Source organism: Merops nubicus, unplaced genomic scaffold (genome assembly GCF_000691845.1).
Source record: "Merops nubicus isolate BGI_N331 unplaced genomic scaffold, ASM69184v1 scaffold12678, whole genome shotgun sequence".
Taxonomy (NCBI): Eukaryota; Metazoa; Chordata; class Aves; order Coraciiformes; family Meropidae; genus Merops; species Merops nubicus.
Genome location: NW_008623704.1, coordinates 18,435 through 45,555, shown reverse-complemented (window position 1 = coordinate 45,555; position 27,121 = coordinate 18,435). Strand labels below are relative to the sequence as shown.

At 40.3% G+C, this 27,121-nt stretch overlaps 1 protein-coding gene across 1 annotated transcript in view; it reads left to right on the top strand.

Annotated features, from left to right (window-relative positions):
- LOC103777607 (A disintegrin and metalloproteinase with thrombospondin motifs 12-like) overlaps positions 1-27,121 on the top strand; it is a gene marked incomplete at both ends in the record, with an annotated part of 56,654 nt that overhangs the window by 13,014 nt on the left and 16,519 nt on the right. The window contains 6 exon segments of the mRNA XM_008945166.1: positions 2,722-2,814; positions 3,048-3,193; positions 4,023-4,192; positions 12,094-12,227; positions 18,896-19,016; positions 24,737-24,981. Of these exon segments, the coding sequence (XP_008943414.1) occupies positions 2,722-2,814; positions 3,048-3,193; positions 4,023-4,192; positions 12,094-12,227; positions 18,896-19,016; positions 24,737-24,981 (909 nt within the window).

Genomic DNA, 27,121 nt, shown 5'->3' with positions numbered 1-27,121 from the left:
CTTGGGTTTGAACCTAGCAGGCCTTCACATTCGGCATCTACTGATTAACCAATTTTACAGCTAGACATATGTCAGAAAATTAATTGGTATCATCTCATTTTGCCTTTTAGTGGAAGGCCTGTGCTTTGCAGGTAACTGCAATGGTGAGGAGAGAAATCATGGATAATACAGGCATGTTGAGTGATCAGTATTGTCATTTTATCTAAGAGGTCTTGACTGTTCTTTGCCTTTCCACTATTTATTTAACACTTGCTCACTGACCAGGGTAATTTGTTCTGTAACACTTGGTGTCTGGCTGAACTCAATCCACAGATTCTTTTTGAGAGAAGAATCTGCATTTAGCTGAAGATGCCCCTAGGGTTCAGTGATTACACATAGCAAAGACTGGGGTTTATAATTCAGATAGTTCCGTGAACTCTTAGGTAGTAAGTCCTCTAAGTATCTTGTGAAGTACATAAATTCTGTCCTTCTGATAAGTAAAAGCAAAATACAAAGTAGGAGAAATTTTCCAAGTGATTGGTAGATCCATAGCTTCCTATAGGACAAGCTGCAGGAGCTCAGAATCCATGTCTTACTGCTCTCTCTTTACCTCCAAAACCTCCACTGACTTCAGTGAAACAGAGCTTTTTGACTCGACTTTCTTAAAGGTGCAGACTGTGATGTTGTAGACCGGCTGGAAAGTCTGTACTATATTACTGATGACAAAAATCTCTTGCCTTGCTGTGAGTCCGAGGAAGAGTAATGAATTTCTGGCTGTCACCTCCAAAAGTATAGTGTAACCAGTGCTTAATGATGGAAAAAAAGCTCTGGTACATGGGGATCAATATGGTAGTATTCTCACAAAGCTAAAGAGTTTCCCCTGTGAGCTCTCGACTTTGGCATCTATGAGTGCACCTCATAAAAACGTAACTGTCAGTGGAAAGCTACGTTCAGTTTCTCTGCCTTCCTCTTGTATCTGAAGCACTATGCAGGGGTGCACTTCATACGCCAGAATGTACAAAACAAATTCTATATACAAGACTTCAAATAAATGGTGAATATCCAGAACACTTGGATACCTCTGCCTTAAGAACCTGACAGTGACAGCTTCACGAGGAGTTGCTAAGTAATACTACTCTCGAGCTATAAATTGTGAACTACAAAACAACCTTTGACTGGTATACATTGCCTAAAAGCACCTAAATGGAACAAGATGCAATTCCCCAGACATTTTATTCCAACTGGAGATTTGGAGTTCTTTGAGATGTTCTGCACTATCAACTTTCTTTCTGGTGTTCTAGATGAAAACCAAGGTGAGCACACAATGCAGAAAGTAAATAAGAGGCAACTCTCTCAGACTATGCCCAAGTTTAGCCGTTTTAAGTAGAAGAAGGTCAGAAACTAGCTGCCAAGTTCTCCATTTCACACTTGGTCAAATGTTGCTGCTAGCTCATTGAGCTGGGTGTTTGCAAGTGTTCGGTTTCTCTGTTGACTCCCAAACCTGCTTGCTCTGAAAATCCCAGTGAGAGCTGCTAATGGGATCCTTATTATTGGTTCCTTTATCTGGTGACACTTACAGCTGTGGCTGCTGCACAGGTAGATGCTGCTAGCTCTGTTCCCTCTCCCAGTGCCGACTCTGCAGTTCAAACAGCCTCAGCCAAGACCTGGCCCAGGGCCCCTGGCCGTTGGCTTCTGCTGTTCCAGTTGGGAGTGCACAGCCTTTCTGACACCCCTGGTTTCTCCAGCTTGGAAGTGGTCTTCCATGCAGAGCTCTACTCATTCATGAGTTCCTAAGCATGCACACCTGCTATGTGTCAACCTAAAGAGAAGCTGGTGTGCATATGAACTGAGAGGGAAATAGCCCTCAACATCTGTCCTGACTCTGTAGAGTTCTGAGTGAAGACGACAAGTTATACAAAGGAAATGTAATGTTTCATACTCTGCTGGCGTTGTTGACTCTCAGGAGTTTCTGTCCCTTCTGTGGAGTTGACCACTGCATGTGGAGCAGTGGCTGAAATGTGCTTTACTGGCAATCTACTGCATTAAACTGGTACTAGTTTCCAAGTAACCTAACTTTTAAGCATTCACTAACCAAAGACCTTACTCAACTCAGCTCAGTATGCTTTTTTCTCTGGCAGAGAGCCTAGACTGCTTCTTTTAGATCATCTTTGGGTTCTGTTTTAAGAGACCTCTGTTTTGATCTCTTTTTCCTCATCCAGTTTTGGCTTTTATATTAGCCTAGCTGGTGTACTTGGAGATTTGACATTGTTTTTACTTACCTGGCTGTCTTCTCTAGCCTTCTTTGATTTCAGCCAGACAGCAATTCAGAACTGAACATTGTATTCCTTAGTACTCATGAAATAAAAATAATACTAATTCTGTTCACCTTCGCTATAAAGAGTAGTGCTCAAACTTCATAAAGCCATTTTTCCTGTATGTAGATGGGAGCTGTGCAGCCAATGAGGAGAATGTTTGAACTGACATAGTTCATGTAATTCACTCGGTAGAAAGTATTCACTATTTTATATTTATTAAAATCCTTCCTTGTACACTAATGAGGAGTACCTAAATTTAGACCCTTGGTGGTCCTAACTTCTGGAAAACCCTGAACATCTGCCTCTGGTAACAGAGCTGTTACAAGGTTTTGTAAACGGATGTATGGAACTGTGGGAGGCTTTTGAACATCTTGGCCATGGGTGTTCAGCTCTGCTTTGGACTGCTGTTGTTTTCTTTATTTTCCAGAACCTTTGCCAAACACTCTGGTGCTCAGTGAAAGGCTCCTGCCGCTCCAAACTAGATGCAGCAGCAGATGGAACTCGGTGTGGAGAAAACAAGGTGACTGCGAGCCGTGCTGCCTGCCTGCAGGCTGCACTGTCTGCAAAAGGGCAGCAGACGAACCATGAGTAGTTCTGCCATTGTTTAGCATGAAAAAGGTGTATCCCGTGACATCTCCATTTACATTTCCACTTTATTTTTCAACCTTCAGGACTGAAATAACAAATAATTCACAATAATGTTTTCCTGCCATAATGATCTTAAGCTGTTAATCCATTCTTTTCTCTCTTCAGTGGTGCTTCTCTGGAGAGTGCATCACAGTGGGTAAGACTCCTGAAGCAATCCATGGTGGATGGGGCATTTGGTCATCCTGGTCCCATTGCACAAGGACATGTGGGGCTGGAGTTCAGAGCGCAGAGAGACCATGTGATAACCCAGAGTAAGCTGAGAGCACTATCTATTTTTACCTTTTATTGAAAATCTTTGAGGGACTTATGACATTGGAAACTTTTTTGTATGAGACCGTTATCAGCTGGTGGCACAACAGGACAGACAGTGAACACCTCTCCTTCCCAGTTACCTGTGTGAAATTCAGTTGACTCATTTTCTACTATTGTCATCTTAGTCTTTAATCCTTAGCCTCCATTGAGCTTATTACTGCACAAAATGAAAAAATGAAACAACCCGAAATTCTGTTATTTAGCATTCAGGCTTTGCAGAAGTAATATAAGTGCTGCTTTAATAGTAATGTCATGAATAAATAAATGTTATCAAACACCAGGTGAAAACGATAGCTAGCAATCTGTTCCTGAGGGAAATCAAGGATGCAACTTTTCGTGTTTTGTTCTAGTCATCATCTTTGTTTGAACTTCAGACACGAGTTGGTAGGTACAGAACATGAAAGGGAGAATTTTCTAGTACATATCTGAGTTCATGAAGACTCTACATGTCATTTTCAGAAAGCACTTAAGAATGTGCCTAACAGCAGAAATAACTTGGCTTTTCTGGAAGAACTGTCAAACATTCTGGAAAAGATGGTATTTTGAGGGAGCTCATTTTATGACGTGATTTGTTGTGAGCTTAACTGGGTAATGGACAAAGCACTTGTTTGGGATATAGAGTTTGTCTGTATCTCTGTGCTGCATACTGACATGTTTGGGTACATGAAGATGTGAAGGGTATCTCTACCCTGTCAAGGATTTAGATTCACCTTGAAACCTGAAAGACATTGCTCTTTTAATGTCCCAATCTCAATGTTCCTTCTCTAGACCACAGTTTGGAGGAGACTACTGCACTGGAGAAAGGAAACGCTATCGCATGTGTAACATTAGCCCCTGCCGCAAAGGCTTGCCAACGTTCCGTCAGATGCAGTGCAGTGAATTTGATACTGTTCCCTACCAGAATGAATTCTACCACTGGGTTCCCATTTATAACACAGGTACAAAGCTATAATTTTTTTAATATCTTGCATAAAAAGTCCAATTTACAGACCTATGAGAAACCTCTGTGAGCTCCAGAAGTCACTAAATTCTAAGGCTTTTAATGAATTAGAGGGAAAAACCTGGTTTGTCTCCATATGCAGCTGTTGTGTATACACAGAGGCAGTGGTTCTCCTCTACTCACAGATATTTTTGCAAAGCTGTAGTGATAATGACTGTGAGTGTAACTAGGAGTGTTCCTGGAAAGATACTGTGTTAACAAAAGCTGTTGAAGTCACATCTGTACTAATTGTTTGGGATAGACCTAAACTGTTTTTTCCAGTGTCAACCACAGAAGTACAGCACTGCACTGTAGTGCAACTGCCTGGGCAGTTTGGACCTGTAGGCATCACTGCACCAAATAAGCAGAGCTCTTCTGCTGCACAAGTGTGTCTTTACTACTTCCAAATTCAGATCTGCATGGTAAGTGTACCTGGAACCACACGGAGGAAGAAACAACTCAACAGGTTCAGTATTGTACTGTCCTGTATTGTAGAAATAGAATCTATGTCTCAGCCTTAAAGCTTTCCTTTTAACAGCCAGGTACTAAATATAGAGGTAATAGTTATTGCTGTGCAGTTTGATTCTTGGTGTATGTATGAATATAAGTTGTTGATTACCCAGCAGAAACTAGCAATATAATTTAGTAGAAAGTAAACTGGTTAGGGAAGTGAAGCTGGGGATTCAGCTTGCAATTTCGTTTGCCAATAGTACTTTTCATTGCATTTTCAGAGTTATTGGCTGTTCTGAATAGGTTTCCCAAATCTCAGTGACTGTTTTAATTTCATCTAACAAATACACTGTTGAAGATGAACCTGGAGCAGACAGCCTTCCTGGAAAATTTCTGAGGAAAGAGAATGCAGTTGATAGAAAAAAACTTTTTTCAGAAGGACTCGCAGTAAAACAAACTGTGGTAAATACTAACACCCTAGAGCTTAGTGCAAAGCCAAACTCATACACTGTTTTCAGCAGTTGTTTGTCAGTGAAATTGGAATTCCACTCCACTCTGTTATTCACATGTACTCTGTAGGATACAGCCTTTGTTCTGTTTGTGAGCCCTCTTGAGCAGTGCTACAGAACTGGTAGTTCTGCATGTGCGTTTATTGCAGAAGGTCTGCTTTTACAGGCCATTAAGAGTCATGAATCAAGTGCTTCTTGCACACTGGAAGGCAGGCCTGTGATGTGTGCCATGTTTGAAATAGAGCTGGCTGGAGCTTTACAGGCAAACCACTTATCTTTAAAATGTTGCATTACTGAGCCTGTTCTTTCATCTGGAACATCCTGGGTATCAGTGCCCTTTTGTAAAATCCTTCAAATACCAAGGAAATATTTTTTCTGTGGTTTAAAAAGCTTTTTGACTGTGTTCATCTGTTTTATCAGCCACCAGAATTTCAGTCTAGAGTTTTGTCTCCCCTGTGATCTGTGAAGTCCTTAATGTTTGCAACTTCATTCTTACATTCCATTATCAGCTTTTGAATTGTTTTCTTGCTCCTAAACTCTAACTTAAAAAAATCTTAGCTTCCTCAGAGAGGCAGGCTTTCCTGGGAGCAAGTCATCTAAGCAGGGACTTGGCCAAATCTGTGCTGATGCTTCATCTGACATCACCATTGTGTGATTGAGGGTGGGTGGCTATCATGGGCACACTGCCTCCAGTTCTGTCCAGCCAGCGTTACCCACTGCATTGAGATATGTCTGAGAGTTTTCCTCCCATCTCAGTTTCAAATTTTCTTTCACGTTCCATTGGTTTGTAAAGGTGTCCTGAGCGAAGTGACTTCAACTAGGATTGTGAAATAGTGTTCTCTCTGTGAGATGGAGCAGTTTGAATCTTTCATGTCACTGTTTGTCCTGAACAAGCCAAGACTTTAAGCAAAAACAAACCAACAGCATCGTGTAAACACCCCACTAAAAAAGGCTGATATTTCGGGGCTCTAGAGACTTATTAATCACTATGTCTGCCATATGTACACCAACCTTTTTCAGTCTACAACAGCTTTCCTTACTAAAAGGAAATACATCCTCTAACTGATGCAATCCAATTTCAAAGACTTTACTTCTTTAGCTTGCTGCCAAAAAAGTGTTGCTTATGTGGTGGGTTGACCATGTCTGGATGCCAGGTGCCTACCAAAGCCACTCTATCACCCAGCTCCTCAGCAGAATGGGGGAAATAAAATATAATGAAAGTCTTGTGGGTCGAGATAAGGACAAGAAGAAATGATTCACCAATTACCATCACAGGCAAACCAGACTTGTCTTAGGGAAAATTAATTTAATTTATTAGCAACCAAATCAGGGTAGGATAATGAGAAATAAAACACAAATCTTAAAACACTTTCCCCCCAACCCTCCCTTCTTCCCAGGTTTAACTTCACTCCTGATTGTCTCGACCTTCTCCCCCTGAGTGGTGCAGGGGGACAGGGAATGGGAGTTACAGTCAGTTCATCACACATTGTCTCTGCTGCTCCTTCCTCCTCAGGAGGATTCCTCACAGTCTTCTCCTGATGCAGTGTGGTTTCGCTCCCACAGGAGACAATCTTCCATGCAATTTTGGTGTGGGATCCCTCCCATGGGCCCCAGTTCTTCACAAACTGCTCCAGCAAAGATCCTTTCCACAAGGTGTAGTCCCCCAGAAACAGCTGCTCAGCTTCAGCGTGGGCTTTTCTCTCCACAGGTCCTGCCAGGAGCTTGCTTTAGCACAGGCTTCCCATGGGGTCACAGGCACATCCACCTGTTCTGTTCTGGTCTCCTGCACAGGCTGCAGGGGGATCTGATCCACCACTAACCTCCATGGGCTGCAGGGGTACATCCTGCTTCACCGTGGTCTTCACCACAGGCTGCAGGGGAATGTGCTCTGGTGCTGGGAGCACTTCCACCCCTTCCTTCACTGACCCGGGTGTCTTCAGAGTTGTTTCTCTCATGTATTCCCCTTCCTCTCTCTGGCTGTAACTGCTGTTGCATAGCAACTTTTCCCCCCACTTCTTAAATATGTTGTCCCAGAGGCACTACCACCATTGCTGGTGGGCTCGGCCTTGGCCAGCTGTGGGTCCATCTAGGAGCCAGCTGGCATTGGCTCTATTGGACTTATCTTCTCACAGAAGCTCCCAGTAGCTCCCCTTCTACCAAAACCTTGCCACACAAACCTGATACAGCTTATGTTTTGTTATCAGGAATTTAAAATCTTCTTGTGCTGCACATGGGCTATAAAAGAAAATACCTGCTTTCCTAACCTCTGAGTGCATATAACAGTTGTTGTGTGGAAGCATCTAGTTGAGGAGATGAAGTACTAAGCTAGATATTTTGTGGTGCTTTAGGATTTCTGTGTTCCCTCATCCTTCTGGAAAAACAGTAAATTATCTACACTGTCACAGTTGTCTCTCCTGGCTTTAATTTCATAGCTTACATAAGCCATTTATAATGAATGTCACGTAATTAAACACTGTTGTATTGTCTTTTTCTGTTGTGTAAATTGTACCTTCACAAGAGGACAAATACTCTTTTATGAATAGCTTATGATTTAATGTAAGGTGAGATGCAACAAGCAGCTTTAACAAGCCACCTGGCAGAAAAGCAGTGAATGCTATCTTGCTGTTACAACACTAACTATCTTTAAGGTTCCAACTGAGATTTTTACCTTCTGTTTTAAATGAGTTTGGGCCTATTGGGAAAGTTGCATAGTCCTTTTGTGGATTTGCCTCAGAGCACAGAACCATATGTGCTCAAGCTGGAAAGCCTGAGTACCCTGAGACTCTTAAAATGAAGGGGACTTCCAAGTTCAAGGGTGGTTAAAGCATTGAGCAGCTCTGACCAGCATATTCTCTGAATTGTTCTTAGGACCCAGGGCCCTGCTTTGGTGCTATAGTCAGACTTCAGTGCTACTCTACTTCTCTTGCCATCAGGCTGACCCTACGTTTATTTATTTCATACCATTTGAGAAATTTATCTGAATCTGGTAGCTTCTCAGGGCTTAACTTCCGTGCAGTAATTATAAGTCTTACACTGAATCATATAAATACCTTTCATTTCTCAGTCAGTGCCAGGATCATCTCATATAGTGGCAGATAGGAGTTATATTGCTGAAGTGTTTTAAATGTCATACTTCTTCCAAAGTGTGTCTGTATACCAAGTAAGATCTGTACTGGTACAGTCACAGGGGCTGAGCTAACAGTGCAAGATAGTGTTTCAGCTGCCACTGCTTTGAAATTAAACTTTCTTTTGGAGTTCCAAGCTTGGTTAAAGTGATAAAGTAGCTTCATCTCAGCTTTTTTTCTCCTGTTTTGTCTCTCTTTGGTAATTGTCTTTTCTAATTTTCTTTGGTTTGAATTTCCTCAGCTGATTCTGATTTCTTGCAGAGGTGAGGGTTTGAAGAGGAGAGGCCCACCTCTTTTCTTCCTTGTTAAGCAGGAAAAAAATATTGAAGCCTTATCTTCAGCTGGCAGACCCATTAATTACATCCTTCTCAGTCAGGTTAAGCTGGATCCTTCCTACATGTGAACTCATTGGAGTCAGCTGCTAGGGAAACAAATTTAAGTTGAGAAAGGAATATGTTCCTTTTTAGTTATCTTCATGTTGTCCTGTTTACACTTGCTGAGTCTGAACTCTGTTATAATATACACAGAGGGGAAAACAAAAATCACATACATGTATTTTAGGATTTTACTTAGCTTTACTGGCTTGCTTCTTCAATCCTATTCTTATTACAAATCAGTCACTGGGTGCTTATGAGAGATCACTGGCTTGGGACTCCATTACATCTGGGTTTCTTCTGTGTATTAGAGGATTGAGCTTGTCTCTATTCAAATCAGCAACATAATCTTGGTGCAGGATATGGCCACTCCAGATAAAGGCTGCTGAGTGTTGTTGGCACCTCAGTTAAAATCTTTTGCCCAGCTAGGAACAATGGACTGCCAGAATGGTGCAGCCAAACTGGATGATGTTTACAATGTGGAGGTGCCATGGAAGTCAAATGATTTGAAATCGTAGTTTTGGGAAAGGTTGAGAAAAACAAATTTTGCTCTAGAAAAGAGAAGATGGAGTGAGTTAAATGTCAACTACTTGAAGAGACTTTTCTAAGGGTGTTTAGCATGCATATCTCTAGTGGAGATGAAGGATAGCAAGACTGCATGGCTCCATGCAGCATTGTGCTTGGGTCTGGAAGAAGCTCTTGAGATCCAAGCAGTGCTTGGATCTTATTAGCTGGCTTTGAAAAGCAGGATACATGGTCTTATCAGCTCAGTTTGAATCTATCTCTTCTGCTTTCAAACTTGGATTTGGCTTCAAGTTTTCTGTCATTGTACTTCATATTGCAACTTCCCATCTCCTCCACTCAAGCAGTAGAGGAGTCTCCAGAGAGAGATGAATCCAGCATTTCTCCACGTCCATGAAAGGTGGGGCAAGCAGAAACAGCCAAAACAGCATGAGAGGACTCTAGGTTACATATTAGGAAGTCTTCATTGCCATAGGGGTGGTTAAACATTGGAGCAGGTTACCTAGAGAGTTTGAGGAATTAATTTTATTATTGTAGATATAAGTATGGTCTAAGCAGGAGCAGTCTAAGTGGCTTTGATCCTACTTTGTTGTGGAAGGATGGGTAAAACCCTGCAGCCTTTATGCAGGCAGAAATCAGCTCTGTTTAAATGGGATTCAGTGTGCTTTGTCTGAACAAGAATTGTGTGAACATGGCCAGTACCGAGTGCTCACAAACTGCATCTTGGTATTTCATGAATCTTCTGGATTGCAAGAATTTCTGTGTGTTTTGGTCTAAGATGGCAGCTTTTTTGTTAAAGTCTTACAATGAGTTAATAAAATTCACTGAAGTAACTGAAACTAAACCAGCTGCTTTAATGAGTTCCTTCTGAGCAACCCTAGTGCTCATATTGATCTCAGTTTAGTTTTTTTATATTTTCAGAACTGAAATAAGACTTAAAAAATCGCCAATCTTTGCTTTCAAGTTTTTCCATCATTTCAGGAAATGTGTTTATTTTCTGAAAATAAGACATGAAGGCACTTTCTAGATGTGTACCTGTCTGGTGTTTAAGGTGCTAGACTTTTTGGCTGATTCTGGTAGTTTATTTACAGTCCTAGAATAATGGAGTGGACCTGAGCTCAACTGTATAATAAATAAATAAATAAATAAGATAGACAATAAATAAATTAAAAGCCTTCTATGCAGATAAAATATAAAAATAATTTGAAGAATGATGGCAGGAGTATAAAAACTGGATATAACTGAGTTTGTGGGAAGGGAGTAGTATCCTCTCATTTCCAGTGGGGCTAAGTAGAAAACTGATAGGTAGAAAAGCAGTATAAAATCTGTGGGTACAGGTAGGATCTAATTTTAGATCAGTTACTACAGTTAGGGAAACAAAAAAAGCTTTCATGCCTAGAAAACCCTTTTTTGACTCATGAACCTTTGCAAGTCTGAAAGTTTGCTTGGTATTTGTTTTACTTTTCGTATTGGCTTAATAAGGGAGTTATCTTTCTCTACAGCCTTTTTCTGAATTATGTACTTGAAGCATTATAGTTATGACAGGAATATGTCACCAGTCAGCACTGCCTGCTTCTTGTTGCTCAAGAAATTTCTTTCTGAAATGAAATTGAATACCACCTTGCTTGTTGTGTCAACAAACAACTAGGGAGGAGATACTGATAACAAACTGCTGCTCTATATATTTCATTCCAAACAATGTAAAAGCTGCAATGGCTTTCTGCAGACCCTATCGGGATTGATCTGAGAAGCTAACAGATTAGCTGGAATTCTGGGACTCTGCTTTCCATAACACTGTTGTGCTTTGTGTTTGAAATATGGTGCATTGAGAAGGTAAGCAAGCCAAAACAACGTTTGGAGCACTAAAGTAATCAAATTAGCCATGTGGCTAGAGAAAGATTTCTGCAGATAGAAGTAAGATTCCTTGGATTGCTTATCATGACAGCTTTTACAAGAACAGGTGATAGATGTTAGGTCTGGCAGTTTTCACAGACAAGCTGGTTGATGATAAGGATTACAAACTATGTTCTTGGCTGAGACTCTTCTGTTGCTCCAGCTCTGCTGATGTTCTTGAACATGACTCACCTCAAATTCCGCCAGTTGTATAACCCTGGTGCAAGTGTGTCCTCTACCTGTAATCACTCTATTGCCCTTTATGAAGGCATCTTTGAGAAGCTGCAGGCACAACATTGCTGTCAGTCCTGAAATGCGATTTTAGCTCTACTGGTGAGAGGGAAAACACAAAACCCCTCATTAAGGTTTTTGATTTCATTTAGTGTCTTTTGTTTTGTTTTTTTTTTTTATCCCAGTTCTGCAGAGATCTTGTTCACATGGACAAGATTCATACTTTAAAGCTCACGCAGTGTAGGACGGTCCTTAAGCTGCAAGCACTTCAGGGGTGGAAGCTGCTGTCACTTCTGTGCACTGCGTGTTGCGTGTGTTGGTGCTGTATAAACCAGAGCAATGAGAGCAAATTTCCCCCTTCAAAAGAATAAACCCTTCTGCAGGAAAGTATTTAGGGTCTTTGCATTACTAAAAGTTTGACTTAGTCTCATTACTAGAAATTCCTCTAATTTTAAATGCAGTTCTTAATGTGACATTAGACAGATCAACAAAGGAGAAGGAGGAAGAAATGAATTTATTAGGCAGGATGCAAAATACTTATAGTTAACCTGCATCCCTCTGAAACTTTATCAGAGCTGTGTCCCCTGTTGGAAATACAACCCTGGCTCTGCTAAGTGCTTCTATTTAGGCCATTTCTGTCAAACGCCAGGGAAAATGGGTGGGTGGTGCAGCAAGGACATACTGTCATTCCCTGTGTTTGCAGTTCGATGTCTCTCTGAAGTATTGTCTGAGAAAGTTTCTTTGTTTTCCTTTCAGCAAGCCCCTGTGAGCTCCACTGTCGCCCAATAGATGGCCATTTTTCAGAGAAGATGCTTGATGCTGTCACTGATGGTACTCCTTGCTTTGAAGGAAAGCACAGCCGAGATATCTGTATTAATGGCATGTGTAAGGTATTGGGTATGTTTGCATGTTTCTTTCTACAATTTCATTCTATGAAGTTACAGGAATTTTTAACAAGTTTTTTTGGTTTTTTTTTTTGAGTTGAAGCCAAATACTCCATTTTATCACATTTTTAATGCTTGTGAAAACAAGTTTATAGAAACAGCTTTTCAAAGTAGACATAAGAGGCATTTCCATCCTTTTTAATTAATCACTTAGACTGAGTTATGATTACTTTGGAACCTTAAAACTCATCTCTTCTGTTCTGTTAAAAAATCAATTTAAGAAAATCTGTTTGTTTCTGATGAGATGTTTTCACAAAGGATTGTAGCTTTATGGTTGTAACTGGTGCCACCCTTTCTGTGCTTTTTTAATGAAAATGCAGTTTAATATTACACATTATGTAGCAGTTCCAAAGTGACTTGCAACAGGAGCAGACGTTGAGTACAGTAAAAATTATTTTTGTTTACAACAGTAAATTGAACAGGCGAACAATATATGTTTCATTCATGTTCTGTTTGTTGAAGAATAAGTATAAAGTTGTCTGCATATTCTGCATGTTGATAGTAGTTTTCCAGGATGATGTGTGTGTTTGTGGCATTTGAAGGTGTGTTCTGCAGATGCTCTAACACGCACAGTCTTAGCATTGGTTTTAGTGGATTTCTCATACATAAGACGAGTACTTCACTTGTAGGGGATGTATTAACAACTATGGTTTATTTCTTTAAACCGTGGATTTCTGTCCCCTGTGCTCTTGAATCATGATTGCTTATTTGCTTTCAATGTCTTTGGAAACAAAAGCAGCACTTGGCATCTTGTGGAAAGTACATTGACTTACTGTAGGGAGCTTGGGACTGTATGTCCTAACTCACTGAATCATACAGAAATGCAACTAGAAGGGATCTCAAGGAGTCATCTGTTTCAGCCCTTTACAGAATCATGTTCCTTTTCACCCAGGATGGACCTTTTACCTATGATGGTGAAAGATCACCTGGCCTTGAGCAGTTGAAGTCAGATGGAACCACATCTTTAGCATATTGCAATGTGTAGTAAATCTTGCATGCAGTATCAGTGCTTTTGAACTTCCCTTGGCCAAGTGCTAAGCTCAGAAGGCTGTCTTTGTGATGTTACACTTTATCTTTCTGCTTACCAGCCCAAATGGACTGAAATCACTGTGGTTAATTTTAGTTTCTGTATGCTTTCTGTATTCTTGCCTGTGACAATTCAAATTTATGCCAATTTTAGGAATAGAAAAACTTAATTGACCAGAAGTGATAGATCAGAGGTGAAAGGAAAGTTAATTCTAATTGCAGTTTGTAGATACTAGATGTACTTTAGCATCAATAGTTCTGGGGACTCAATGCCTTTCTAAAAAATTTTCTTCAGGCTTCTAGTGCTGTCACAAATACAGTTTTTGTCAGCATTTCATATGTTGACTGCTGCTTCATATCTTCTGAAAAACAGAGTTAATTAGAGTTAGAGTCATGGAGGGAACAATATAATCATGCAGCTGCCACAAATGAGATCAAATGATGAATAGGTAACCCAAATAGCTCACATTTCTGTAAGACTGTGCTTTTATCTGAAATAGGCTCCAACATAACACTTGAGGAGAAGCTTTTTCAAGTATCTCCATATAATTCACTAGTTTTTTAGTCCAGCTAGTTGAACACAATATATACGTTACAGGTCGTAGTGAATAAATCTGGAAATGCATCTAATATAATTAGTTTGGTGCATCATTCTTGTACTCCAATAGCAAAATGTTGCTAACGATGTGAAAAAGGAGTTCACAGACATTAATGACAGTGTCTCTTAAAGCCCTGTTCTGGCTTTCAGTACTATATCTCACAAAAAAAAAAAAAAACACTTCACATTTGTTCTGAATGCTGAAATAACACTTCACTTAGGTCTGAAATTGAGAAAAAAATTACAGTGGTGAGATGTTGTACATGAGATCCGCAGTCCATATCAGTCACATGTGTTTTGTGTGCAGAGTAGCTATTTTTTAACAACCAAGTTTGGAGTTTTCCTTGCAGATATGTCAAAACGAGATAGATACACTCAGATTCTATTAAGTCTTTAATCTCCTAAATTCAGCTGATTTCAGTCTGATTTTGCAGTTTGCCATGGTTTCATTCAGAGCCAACAGAGAATGGTCTTAGTTTGATGGCTAAATGTGGATTGAGATGCTTCATTTTAGCTACCTGAGGTGTACTGGATGTTTTCCTGACCACATGGTTGCAACCATGTTTTTTTCGAGGTGGTGCTAATAAGAACATGAGAAATGCAGTCCCCTTAAACCTTTTATTGTATCAGGCCTTACTTTAGGTACCTTCTTAGGTCATCATCTGTCATCATCTATCATGATGTCGGACATATAATCAGCTTTGAGGAGAGGAAGTCACCAAGACCTGTCAGTAATTTAATCTATATTCATCAAGATATACCATGACTAATTTCCTTTTAACCATGTTTCACTGCACTCATCCTTTGAGTGTCACTTTTACCCTTTATTTAGAAGATCTTTAAAGTGCATATCCTTTCTTCCTCTGTTTCAAATTATACATCCCAAGTGCGCTCTAATTCTTCCTAGAGCCATGAGTTGCTCCCCCAGTGCTAATCAGGAAGGGATACTGCCATTAGAGTATAGTTGTTGAGCACTGATACATACATAACTGAGGAGTTTGTACAAGCCATGTCATCGTCTGAAGGTGAAGGCTTACATGGTACATGTGCTGAGAGTGTGCAGACTCTGAAGGTGGAGGACCTGGCATCTCTGCTGTTTGTAGCAAGCATTCATCTCCCACAAATAATTTAAATAGGCTTAAATGACTTTAGTCATGAAAATCTGTGATCTGTATGGTAATTCACGATTGTTATGCTGAGAGGCTAATATTGTATTGCAGAATTACACAGCTGTGTAGTACTAGGGAGGAATTTTTTTTTTCCCCCTCTTGCTTAAAAGCAGATTACACATCTCACATTTTTTTGTAGTAGCTTCTCTCTATGAATCAATCTTCCTCTCCCACTGCTAGCCCGACAGGACATTGATTCAGACCCATGTAGACAAATTATAAAAGAAGCAGTTACATCAGGACACATTTCTCCCCATTCAAGGCAATGTCATGGCCAACATGACATGAACATGATTTATTTGGAGACCAGTGGGGGAGACAAACGGAAGGAAGAGCATAAAAGTGCCGTGTAGCATCCACATAACCATGACATTCAGGTGGTGCATCCAGGCTGTACCTTTCAGCAACAGCAAGGACATTTTGTATCTGCTCCCCGCTGCCAATCTGACACAACAGTCTCTCCTTCTAGAAGTGGCAAAAGGGTAATATCCTTGTCTGTTTTCCCTTTAGTCACTGAGCAGCAGGAAATAAATTGTTCTCCCTTCCTGTAAGGCAGCCCGGACATTCAGGTCATTATTTCTGCCTCTGCATTGTGTACTGGGACCAGAAATAAAGCTGGGCTCAGGTACGTCACAAGGGCTTTTTTGTGAATGGGGCAATGGCAAAGGGCTGCGTCAGGGATGCTGATTTGCACTGCACGTGCTGTGGCACACTGTCATTGCTGTAGCACGTCGTGTTTGACTGGCAGAGGGTGTACACAAGGATATCTGTGTGCAAAAGAATGAGAAACTAATTGCTGCTGATCCTTTCTCTCAGTTTATAACTTGCATTTAGTCTCCAGATTGCTTTTAACAGGCAGTTTGAGAGAAATTTAAGACACATTATTTAAGGCAGTTTTAGAAAAAATGACTGCTGTTTATCTAGAAGAACTAGAAGAATGAGGAAGACAAGTAAGAGTCTGGAGGAAGCATCTTTAAATTAATCTAATGGATGACAAATATTATGTATTTACTGGATGTTCACTGAAGCAGTAAAGTAAAACATGGCCTGGAAATGAAATTCTGTGTAAATGAACTTCAGAGTGAATGACTGCTGGAGCTGTTTATTCTGATACATGAGATTATATACTTTGTCATTAATGACAAAGATGAGGTCCTGTTGCTAGATATGAAGATCAGTGCACCACCAGCAGCACCCCAGAGCTGAGGAATAAAATGAATGCTGTTTACTGTGATGCTGTAAATTGCCTGCCCTGCTACAGTGGTCTGCAGTGCCTCGTTCTTGGGGAACTCTGCACCTCACCCTGTGGCAGTGTAGGTAAGACTGTGATGTTTCAAATATCAGACTTAAAACACAAGCTTCGGTGGTTATAACTGAAAGGGACAAATGGATTCCCATCATGCCACAGCAGTGTCATATTTTGATGCTGTGGATGTGTTGCTAAAGGAAATATGTGGCCAAGTGGGAAAGATCTGGGATGATTCTGGCTGAGCTGATGAGTATGGACTGTGCAGAGACAGTAATTGACACCCCAAAGGCAAGAAGGTGATGCTACCATGATGCTGCTGCTGGACTCATTTGCTAGTGCCAGTGCAGTAGTTCAGGACTATTTATTCGGCATTTGGGGCTTTTTACACTACATAGTAGTAACAAGGGATATATGCTCAGTGGATGTTCGTTTCAAAATGTCTGATTGACAGCCTGAACTAGATAAATTATTTCTGGGTACAACCACTCAAGCAAGCATGAACAGCAAATCAAGATGACTAGAAACCTTTTCAATAACATTATTCATTTACCAGAAAATACTAATTTGACAAAAATGCTATGATTTTAAGACAAGTCTTTTTTTTTTTTAAGAAGTTCAAAAGAGAAGCGCTAGAACACTCATTAATAATACTTTATATAGCAGAACATTAAGTGCAAGAGTGTCATTTCTAGATTTTCCTGAACTTTGTGTTTAGTACTGAATATATGATATGCAGAGAAGATAAAATAAACTTCAACTTTCAGGAATCCCTAGGAAGGCTGGTTACTTCTCTGGTCTCATAATAAACTTAATAACCATGACCTCACTATCTGTGCATAGGCATTTAACAAATGTACTGATAGTACAGTAAGTATACTGCAGAATGCATCTCTCTAAGAAAACAGCTACACACCTACCTCTTTAAATTCTTAGGAAGTGTTAAATATAAACTGCAGTGCATCTGTAGATAGCAGGTGAGGAGTCAGATCTGAACTTAGCAAGATAAAGAAACATCCTGCACTTATCACAGTGGCGTCTGTGTACTTTGGATACTTCATTAAATCCATCCTTGCTCAAATAGCTGTATGCTTGGAGGCAAAAATGTAGTCACCTTCTTAACATGTGCTTATCTCTGTAACATTCTGTACTGCTTATAAATGTGCTTCTTGCTACTGAGATGTGTCTGTGTAAAAGAAAATACAAAATATTCACTTTTTGGAAAGTAGCCTTTGCTAAAAGGAGAGAGAAGCTGAGGCTGCTCTAGAACCTTTTGGCATGGCCATTGTTTTTTAGAGGAGATACCAAAGGTGCTGGCTAAGTGTTGGCACTAATTGATGAATTAGTCTTTTTTAAATCCTCTGTAAAAATGCAGTGACGTGATTTAAAACTGCTTGTAACCTTGAGTCTTTTCCTTACTTCCATTTTTGCAGCTTTTCTAGCTGTCCATTAAATCAAATCAGTGGTGCAAAGAGAAGAAGTTCAGGAATTTCTTGAGCTGAAAAATGTTAGAGAGTGCAGGAGCCTTTATACCTAGATTAGTCTAATAGATGGATTTTCCTGTCAGAAGCTTACACAAGATTATAGTAGCTGATGTACTGAAGATAAAATAAGATCATAATCGAAAGAGGAGATACCCAGATTTTCATACATCAAGAGAGTGTTAGAGAATTTGGCAGGTATTGGCACCTGGAAGATTATTTTGAGAAAAATCAGCTTTACATACCAACAGACTGGTGGCTATTCATCTAAATCACAGGCCTCTAGATATCTTAGATACTACTAACAAGGATTAAGTGTGGGACATTAGGTTGTGTTCTGCAACTTTCCTAGTTTTTAAAGAGAGGCAAAAACAATCCCAAAACAAAATCAACATTTTGTTGAAGTTTAAAGGCATTAGTGCACAGAATTTTGCTTTGGGCCAGGAAGAAGTTTTGTTCTGACTCGGTATGAGTAAATTTTCTCTTTCACTTTTTCCCTGTAGCAAGTGTGAACTGGAAAATCAGTCTGTACCAGAATTTTATCTTGACCCGTTCCCCTGTGTTGGCAAGCTAGAGAAACAGCTATCATGCTTCTAAAACTTCATGCCTGCTGAAGAGTTTCTTCTTGCCAGGGAGTTTGGCTGCAGTAGTGGTTCTGCATCGTCTGATGACCACAAAATGCGAGCACAGAGATTTCAGTTCTGTTGCTGCATTGTATTCCTGAGAATCCATGGATACTTCTACGCCATAAGAAGGCAGACACAAATCCTAGATGTATTCGCCAATCCTAGAAATGAAGGCCATTTGAGTGGCATGTTTCCATCTCAAGGAACTGGTCACTACTGTATGTTTCATGACATGATGGTGATTTGTTGATTAGTTTTGTTTTTTTTTTTTCACCTTCATACAAAACACGTGTTTGACCTAGATAGAACAACCCCTTCTCTCAGTTTGTTTACATAGGATATATACTCTTCCACAAAATTGATTCTTCCCCTTCTCTTAAGAGAAGAGTGCACTGAAGGCAGTGACAGATGAGCTCTGGGTATTTCATTGTGGAAATCACATTTACCTGAAATTGTTTTTCCTTCTAGACTGTTGGCTGTGATTATGAGATAAATTCCAATGCAACTGAAGACCAGTGTGGAGTTTGCCTCGGAGACGGCTCTGCTTGTCGTACAGTGAAGATGATGTTTAATCAAAGTGAAGGATTTGGTAAAATGGGTTCTTCTTTTAAGCTTTTTAGTTAGTGAAGTAATTTTTCTACTTAAAAAGATTAGGCACTTCTCCCTGCAAACCTGAGTGATCAATCTGTGTAGGAAATTGTAAATGGATGTTTCACAATGAATCATGCTTCTGCCAGGAAAGATCTGGGATCTGCGCTTTTTAAGTTCACCTTGTCTAATAAAAATCATGTAAGAGGCCAACAGGCCCTACACGCGTTACACAGATAATAATAAAAATGGCAAATGCGTTTACAAAATGAATGTAATTGATCACTGTGGAAAATCTGGACCAAATCTATGGACATTGTAGAGCACCAAGAAAATTCTGGAGTGATTGGGTTTGGGACCATTTCTGAGCGTCATAAATCTGATACCATTGCCTCTGGTGACCATACGCTACATCTTCCCCATGCAGAACTTTCCACTTCTGGTTGCTTTTAAAATTTTCTGTGGGATGCCTCTAGCTTGACAGGGGAGAAAAATAACTCCCTGCAGGGTTAAGGTGATCTGAATCAGTACTCGGAGGACTCAGCCTTTCTTCACTGATGACAGCAACATGTTCAGGCTTTAAGTTACCATATGTAGGGTGAATGGGAGCCAGAGAGACTAGAAGGGGGCACAGGAGTCTAAAGCTGAATGAGAACCATGGAGGTGAGCTGGAGAGGGAAAAGGCAGCCAGGATGAAGAGCTTTGAATGGGAAGCCAGGGCAGGTAAGAGAGAGGTGAGAAGACAGGGCACTAGAGATTGTGCTTAGAGCAAAGTCTCTGGCTGAAGAAAGAGGCTGGTGCAGAGACTGAAAGTCTCAAGAGCAATGATTGGTACCATGCTCTTGAGGAGGGAGAAACTGCAGTGGGGGTGTGGATTTGTCTGGCTTTTGGTTTTGTGATTTTTTTCCCTAAAATAATTCTGATTTGTACAAATATGATTTGTGCTAATAATTCAGAGCTGGTTTGATAACACTTTAAAAGTTAGGAGGAAAAGCACTTTTAATGTTTCAGGGTTTTTTCTGTAGTGTACTTGGATTTTTTCCATCCACTCCATATTCCACAGGTGAACTGTGAAGATGTCTGTAACCGTGCAGCAGTGCAGATTGTATATGCATGTGAGACTTACGACGGAAAATGTAAAGCTCTGTCTCCTGCAATACTACATCAGCCCCTCAGCGTCTGTTCTTCTGCTACTCTAAAATTCACTCTGCCTTTGACTGTGTGTGGGTTTTCCAAGGCTGCAGATGATGTGAAGTTTGTTTCCAAATAATGGTTTTACTGAAAAGGTCCAGTACTGTAACATATGGGAGGATAAATTTAAATTGATTTTGTGTTTTATCTTCACTTAGTTTTTTCCTTGCCCCGAGATTCAGTAAGCCTCAGTGACAGATACTGCTGAGGGATGCTGAGTGTTAAGTAAAATAATTTATTCACTTTGTTTAGAGACAGTAAAAAATGGATTGATTCTTCAGATTCTTTACGTTCTACAGATGTTGACTCCATTGCAGATCAAACATGGAGAAGTGTCAGGAAAGGCAGAGTGGTGGGCTGTTCAGCTTTTAAGACAATATGTGGGTCTTGCTGATGTTCACAGTGTTAAACTGAGAACAGGAAGACGGTTTTGTTCACAGTATCTGGCTTCTCTCTGACAGGTACCGTGACGTTCTGTGTTGCGGTACAGATTTATAGCAAACTGGCTACTGAACTGTTTTTGTAAACATAAAGGCTTCAGGCTCATATGTTCAGTATAGGTTAAAAAATGGTCCAAAGCATGTGGCAAGCCACTGACAAGGAAGATCTGAAGAGTTTTCTCTGTGTTTAATGACACAGGGAAGTACAAAATCAAAGCTAGTATATTTTGATGTAAAGCTTTATTCAGAACCTAAGTCCAGCAGGTTTCTTGGGTCTGATGCTGCAGCAGTGTGTAGTCTGTCTGCAGGTTGACTAAGTTGCCAGGTCAGACTAATGAAATGCTAGGAAAGAGTTTTCAGCTTGTCACTGGAGGGCAGGGTGATCAGTTTTACCTGAAATCTTACTGCCTCATGTTCAGAAAGAAAACTTTTAAAATCTGTATTATTACTTGAATTTTCTTTGAAATTCTTTGTCCTTCCTATGGACACAAAATAGGAATAGTGATCCAGGGGCTCCCAACACAGCCACAGGAATGGCAGCATCCCATGTATGATAGATTCCATTAGAGTTTTGTGGTGGAAAACAAATCAGAGGTCTGATTGCGCAAATGATCTCAGCTGTTGATACTAATATTAGCAAGTACCTGATTTGCATCTCATTTTCAGAAGGTTCATTTGAAAATCATTTCAGTTCCTTCAGCTGACCCGCTATGGCAGCGAAGTTGCAACATGAGCAGGGCATTGAAAAGCAAGGTCTATGCCTGGGCAGAGAAGCCACAAGCCCTCTTATTGTTATGGTAGAGGAAGTCTGCTTTTATTTTCAGGTAGAGTATTTAAGAGTTGAAATCTCTGTTCCTATTCACATTGTAGTGACTGCAGAGGAGTATTACTGTGTGTGGTTGCACAGTTGCAAGGTGTGCAGACTCTTTTGGAAGGGGAATAGATTGCACTGCGGGATGAAGAGAAGCATGGGGCTAGGAGAAAGACTGAGGCACAAGGGAGGGGGGTTTAGGATTGTGGCAAATGCAGGAAGCATGGAATAAATGGATAACAAGAAGAGGGAATGAGGTCATGAGGATCAGCAAAAGCGATATGCCTGTGTAGGAGGAATAGCTAAGAAAAGTGGTAGTCAGAATGTTGGGTAATTGTTCTGTCTTCACCCTTTTGTGTGTGTAGGGGGAAGTTAGTTTTCCAGCTTTCAGCAGCAAGTGCACAATGCATTAAATTAATGAAAATTAGGAAATGAGGGATTGTACAGTAGGAGTGGAGCTGTCTTACTTTGCCAGTCAGAAGGCAAGGTTAGGTTCATGTCACTCCTGTGAAGGGCTAAATTTTACCAAAGTGATGGGCAAACAAGGAAACTGTGGCTGTATTCAACCTGTCTTGGACTGATTATCTCCTGACCAGCTTGTCTGGAACTGAATCAAAATGTGTTGTGGTCTCCTCGCTACCCCTGTTTCCTTTTCATGCAACCAAAGTGCAGACATAAATTGGGTGCGTGCCTGAGCCTAGCTGCAAGATAGAGTCTGGACATACCCATGCTGCAAATATTGATCTGTGAGGCAGGTCTCCTGGATCATCACTTAGGAGACTGTCTCTAGGCTGTATTTTTTCCCATTACTGTCACACGTAGCCGCACTGCTTCTACTCCGCAGGAAGGCTGTATGCAGCCATACCTTGCCTCACAAACCCAATATGCCACTGTGAGCCTGTGCTGATTTCCACATAATAATTCTTGTGGTAATGCCTAGAGCCTGGCTTAGAGGAAAATTGTGCCTCAGGAACATGTATTTTTAAGAAAGGGAAGCGCACAAATACAACAAACTGGAGAGCAGGATGGAAGGTGTTGTGATGAGGGAGGAATAGCCAAATCTGATGAGGATCTGATCTAAAATATTGTGCTTACCCACCTGAGTTACTCCTTCTCACAGCAATGGGAAAAGAGAAACAAGCTCTTCAGTTCTGCTAAAGCTGTGCCTACAAGAAGGATTGCATGAATTTATTCATATTGTACTCTTGTCCGGGCTAGGAGTGTATAGATTTAATTTTAATTAAAAAAGGGAAAGATTAATAGCATCTGAGAGTTGCTATTTCATGAGTGTGTGGTAGCATCCTGCAATATGAATGCTCTAGGCTGTAATGAGCACAGCGTGTAGGTTAGACAGCTGACATTTTGACTGTTATTGAATCTCAGATCTTTAGATCCTTATCAGATGACACCAAATAACCAGGAACAACTATATAAACATCATCCATATCATTTTTAAACAAAAATTTATTATGTTGAGTGACAAACTCAGAAGCTGCTGCTGATTAACTTTGCTTTCAAAAGCAAATAACATTCGTTGAGAATTGGTGTGAGGTTCTGGGAAATGAGGAGGTAATTTAGCTAGTCAAAAAAGGGAGGGCCAGGGAGACACTAGTGTGACGCATTGATCAAATGGTAACATCTTTCACCAGACGGTTGCAATACGTTTAAAATCAGGCTTATGAGCAACAGCAGGTTATTCAGACAAAAATAATTATGCAAAATCTTGAGAGGATACAGGGTATTATGTTAAAACAGAAAGAAAATGGTGTTTTATTGTTTTTATATTTTGTGTTTTGAACAAATGCTATTCTAATTACCTAAAAAACAAAACAAAAAACCCGAACTACTGGAAAAGAACACCAATGTTGCAAAGACAAGCTGTCAGGATGTGACACGATTAAGATTTTCCATGCTGTGTTAATTTGGCCCACTTGTGAGTATGACTACTAATCAAGTTTTTAGTTACAAGATGACACACTGTGTTCATAGCACGTCTTCTCTGCACTAAAGGAATATAACATTTGGGAGAAACATTAGACCTTAGTTGCTTATATTAGATCTAGACTGTTGGTTTCCTATAATACAAGTTATTCAGTAATCCTCCAGATGTTATTGCCTTCACTCATGAAAGACTGAAAAGTTTGGATTTCCACAGTCAGTTGAGAAAATTTGTGAAGGGTGACATCCAGAAATCTCCTCCTGTTGAACATTAATCACTGAGACAAAAAAAAATCTGTTATTAATATAATTAGGATTAGTTTATTAGGTGATAAGCTTATTTCACAATAAAGGTGAATGGGATGTGAGTCTTGGAGTTTAATGCATGACCTCAGCAGAGTGTGATGAGAACTGGGTAACCACATATGGTCCAGTCTTCACATAAACCAGCACAAACTGCAGCTCACGCTTGCAGAGCCCCTGCTTGTGAAGCTGTCATCCATCCAGTTTCTAAAGCCCAGCTAGGAGCAATACCAAGAAATCTATCTAAGTTTGTGTTCAGATTTCTGTGCAGACTTCCTGTTTTTACACTTCAGCAGCAGTTCCCTGTAAGATGAGAAGCAGAGACCCTGATGTCTTATATTGCCTGTGGTGCTAACAGAATTCTGTAACAGATGCTCTTGGTTCATTCTTAACACACATACCACAAATATATGAAGAGCTGTTGAACTTCTTTATAAAAAACAGTGATTTATAAAAATGTGTTCAACTGATCATAGTAATTTGAGGCATTTGAATTACATTCAGGTTTTTTGTTGCAAGGCTGTCTATGGGAAACAGTCATGGGAAAGGTAAATGGCTTAGAGAATGTACATTAAATTATGTACATACTTAGACTTTGGTGACAGATGAAAATGTTCTTTGCAGATTGAAAAGACCTTTCCCACAACAGACTGTTAACTTGCTGGGACTGCCTACCATTTCTCCAGGTTACTCACACTGCAGTATGCCAGAGCCCTTGGTTGTGATTGTGGAGATGCTGGTGCTCACCTGTGGAGCAGATTTCCCCTGGTGCAGCTCAGAAAATCTTTCATCTCCTTGTCCCTTCTAAATTCTACCATTATTGCCTAAACACAATGCGTATTCGTATTTTCCACTGTCCACCTGATACTGGAAAACATGGCTTAGAAAGCCATACTATTAACTAACTGAAATTCAAGCTTTATGATAGCACATTTGTATCTGTTTTCAAGAAAAGCTGATACTTTGATAATCTCATATCTAAGTAAAATGCAATTACATTTTTGTTGTTCACCCCTGTGAACCTTTCTTGTTTCTTAGGATACGTTGATATTGGGCTAATTCCGAAAGGAGCAAGGGGCATCAAAGTCATGGAAGTTGCAGAAGCAGGAAATTTCCTTGCTGTGCGAAGCAAAGACCCAGAAAAGTATTACCTGAATGGAGGTTTTATCATCCAGTGGAATGGTGAATACAAAGTGGCAGGCACAACATTTCATTATGACAGAACAGGGGATCTTGAAAATCTGACTGCTCCAGGACCCACCAATGAATCAATATGGATTCAGGTATATAGGAGATCACTATCAGAACCTGGTGGGTTTGGGGGGCAGCAGAATATGCTGAGGCTCTGAAACTGTGGCTAGAAAAATGCTTGTATATAATCCACTCTGTTACCATGCTGTCTTGCAAAAATCATTTGAGCTGTTTTGGAGAGAAATAATCACCTTGCTTGAGAGGGTTCTTCATCCTGCCTGAAAACAGATATCCAGTATCATAGCCTGATGATTATTAAAGGCTGGTATAATCCATTACTGCCCCTAGGATAGGGATCCTGCTGGTAGTCATTGGTCAGTCCTTTGCCCAGACTTCCTTGTCCCTTGTGCCAACTTACACCAACACATGGCTGTGATACAGACCAAACCCAGACAAAAAGGAACAATTTATCACAAAAAGGATGCTGACGTCAGGCTGTGAATAGTGAAAGCCGGGGAAAGCTGACAGCAGTGACAGCTGACACTGAGCAAGAAAATACAGGTTTTTATATAATCAGATTTAAATAGATTATTAATAGGTTAATAGCATACGGTAAGTGAAGTGGATCCACTTAGCATCCACTGAGGTTGCTCCGTTTTGTTTCTTTTATGCTACTTTGTGGATTGTAACTTAAACATAACCAGCTTCTGTTATTTATGCAAAAATAGTTTTAAATTGCCCCTTTGTTTTCTGAATATATGTGTCATGGCTTGTTTACCTGTGTATCCACCATGCAATTTATCAAAGTTTAGTGTCAGGGCTGTCCACTAGCCCTGTAACAGATGCTTTGCGTTAACCCCTCTCCCTTCCCAAAGAGGAAGAGAAAGGGAGTAAGGGAGAGAGACTTATGGATTAGAAAAGAAAACTAAAATAGCTTTAATGAAAATAATATTAATAAAATGGAATATTTACAAATATATACAAACCCAGTGTCAAACACACACACCCTTTGATGGCAATTACGTCACTGTCACCTCTGAGGCACTGGGGAACGGCCCAGACTGGACTCACCAGCAGATGGGAGCTGGATTGTGTAACTGGAGTCAGGAGCACATGGATCAGGATCATGGAAGGCAGAACATGAAAGACAGAACAGACAAAGTCCTCAGACAGCCACCATAAAGCAGAAGAAGAGAGCTTGACCTTTGTGATCCCTCAGCTTTATGGTGAATATGAGGGACATGGGGTGGAATACCTTGCTGGTCAGTTTAGGGTCACCTGTCCTGTCTGCACCTCCAACTTAGGACACAAGCTTTAGCAGTGACCTTGGTCTGCACACCCATCCTTGGCTGCAACTCTAAACGTGGAGCATTTTCACTGCAAGAAGCAGACACTCTGCAAAAACATGCCATTGATGTCTGAAAGTGCAGTTAGTTAGAAGAGACTTAGCTAAAGTGTAAAATCACTGAACAGAACTAGTTTTGGTCTAACTCAAACCAGGACACAATAGAAGAAGTATTAGAGACGTGATGGGAGCCACTTACACGCTTTGAATGTCTGGTGAGAAGGCACATCTAATGGGTACTCAATCTTCACTGTCAGTAACAAGGTCAAGGAAACAATTAGGAGAAAGAGTAGAAGTTCATTGCTAAAGTCTTTTATCCTTGATGATGTTTTCCTTTTCACCCTCTCATCAGCCAAACAGTAAATTTCTTGAGTGGTTCTTCTCAACTGGAATTTTCCTTCTTAATCCAAAAATACTGAAAAATAATACTAAAGCAGTGCCTGAATAAAATCTGTAATTTTCTGACCTACTTGTTGTTTTGTAATGGCTGTTTCAGAAGGGTAGGGAAATAATAATTTATAATATTGATATATTTATCTATTGATTTCACTACTGATATTACTATTTGATTTATCTTATTGATATTACGTATTCAAATCATAAATAATTGTACAATATTCTACACCTGAAGGCTGTGCAGCCATTCAGCAAGAATTGGACAGACTGGAGAGCTGGGCCAAGAGGAACCTAATGAGGTTCAACAAGAAGAAGTGCAGAGTCCTGCACCTGGGCAGGGGTAATAAAATGCACCAGTACAGGTTAGGAGGAGATCTGCTGGAGAGCAGCTCTGTGGAGAGGGACCTTGGAGTCCTGGTGGACAACAAGTTGTCCATGGGACAGCAGTGTGCCCTTGTGGCCAGGAGGGCCAATGGTATCCTGGGGTGCAT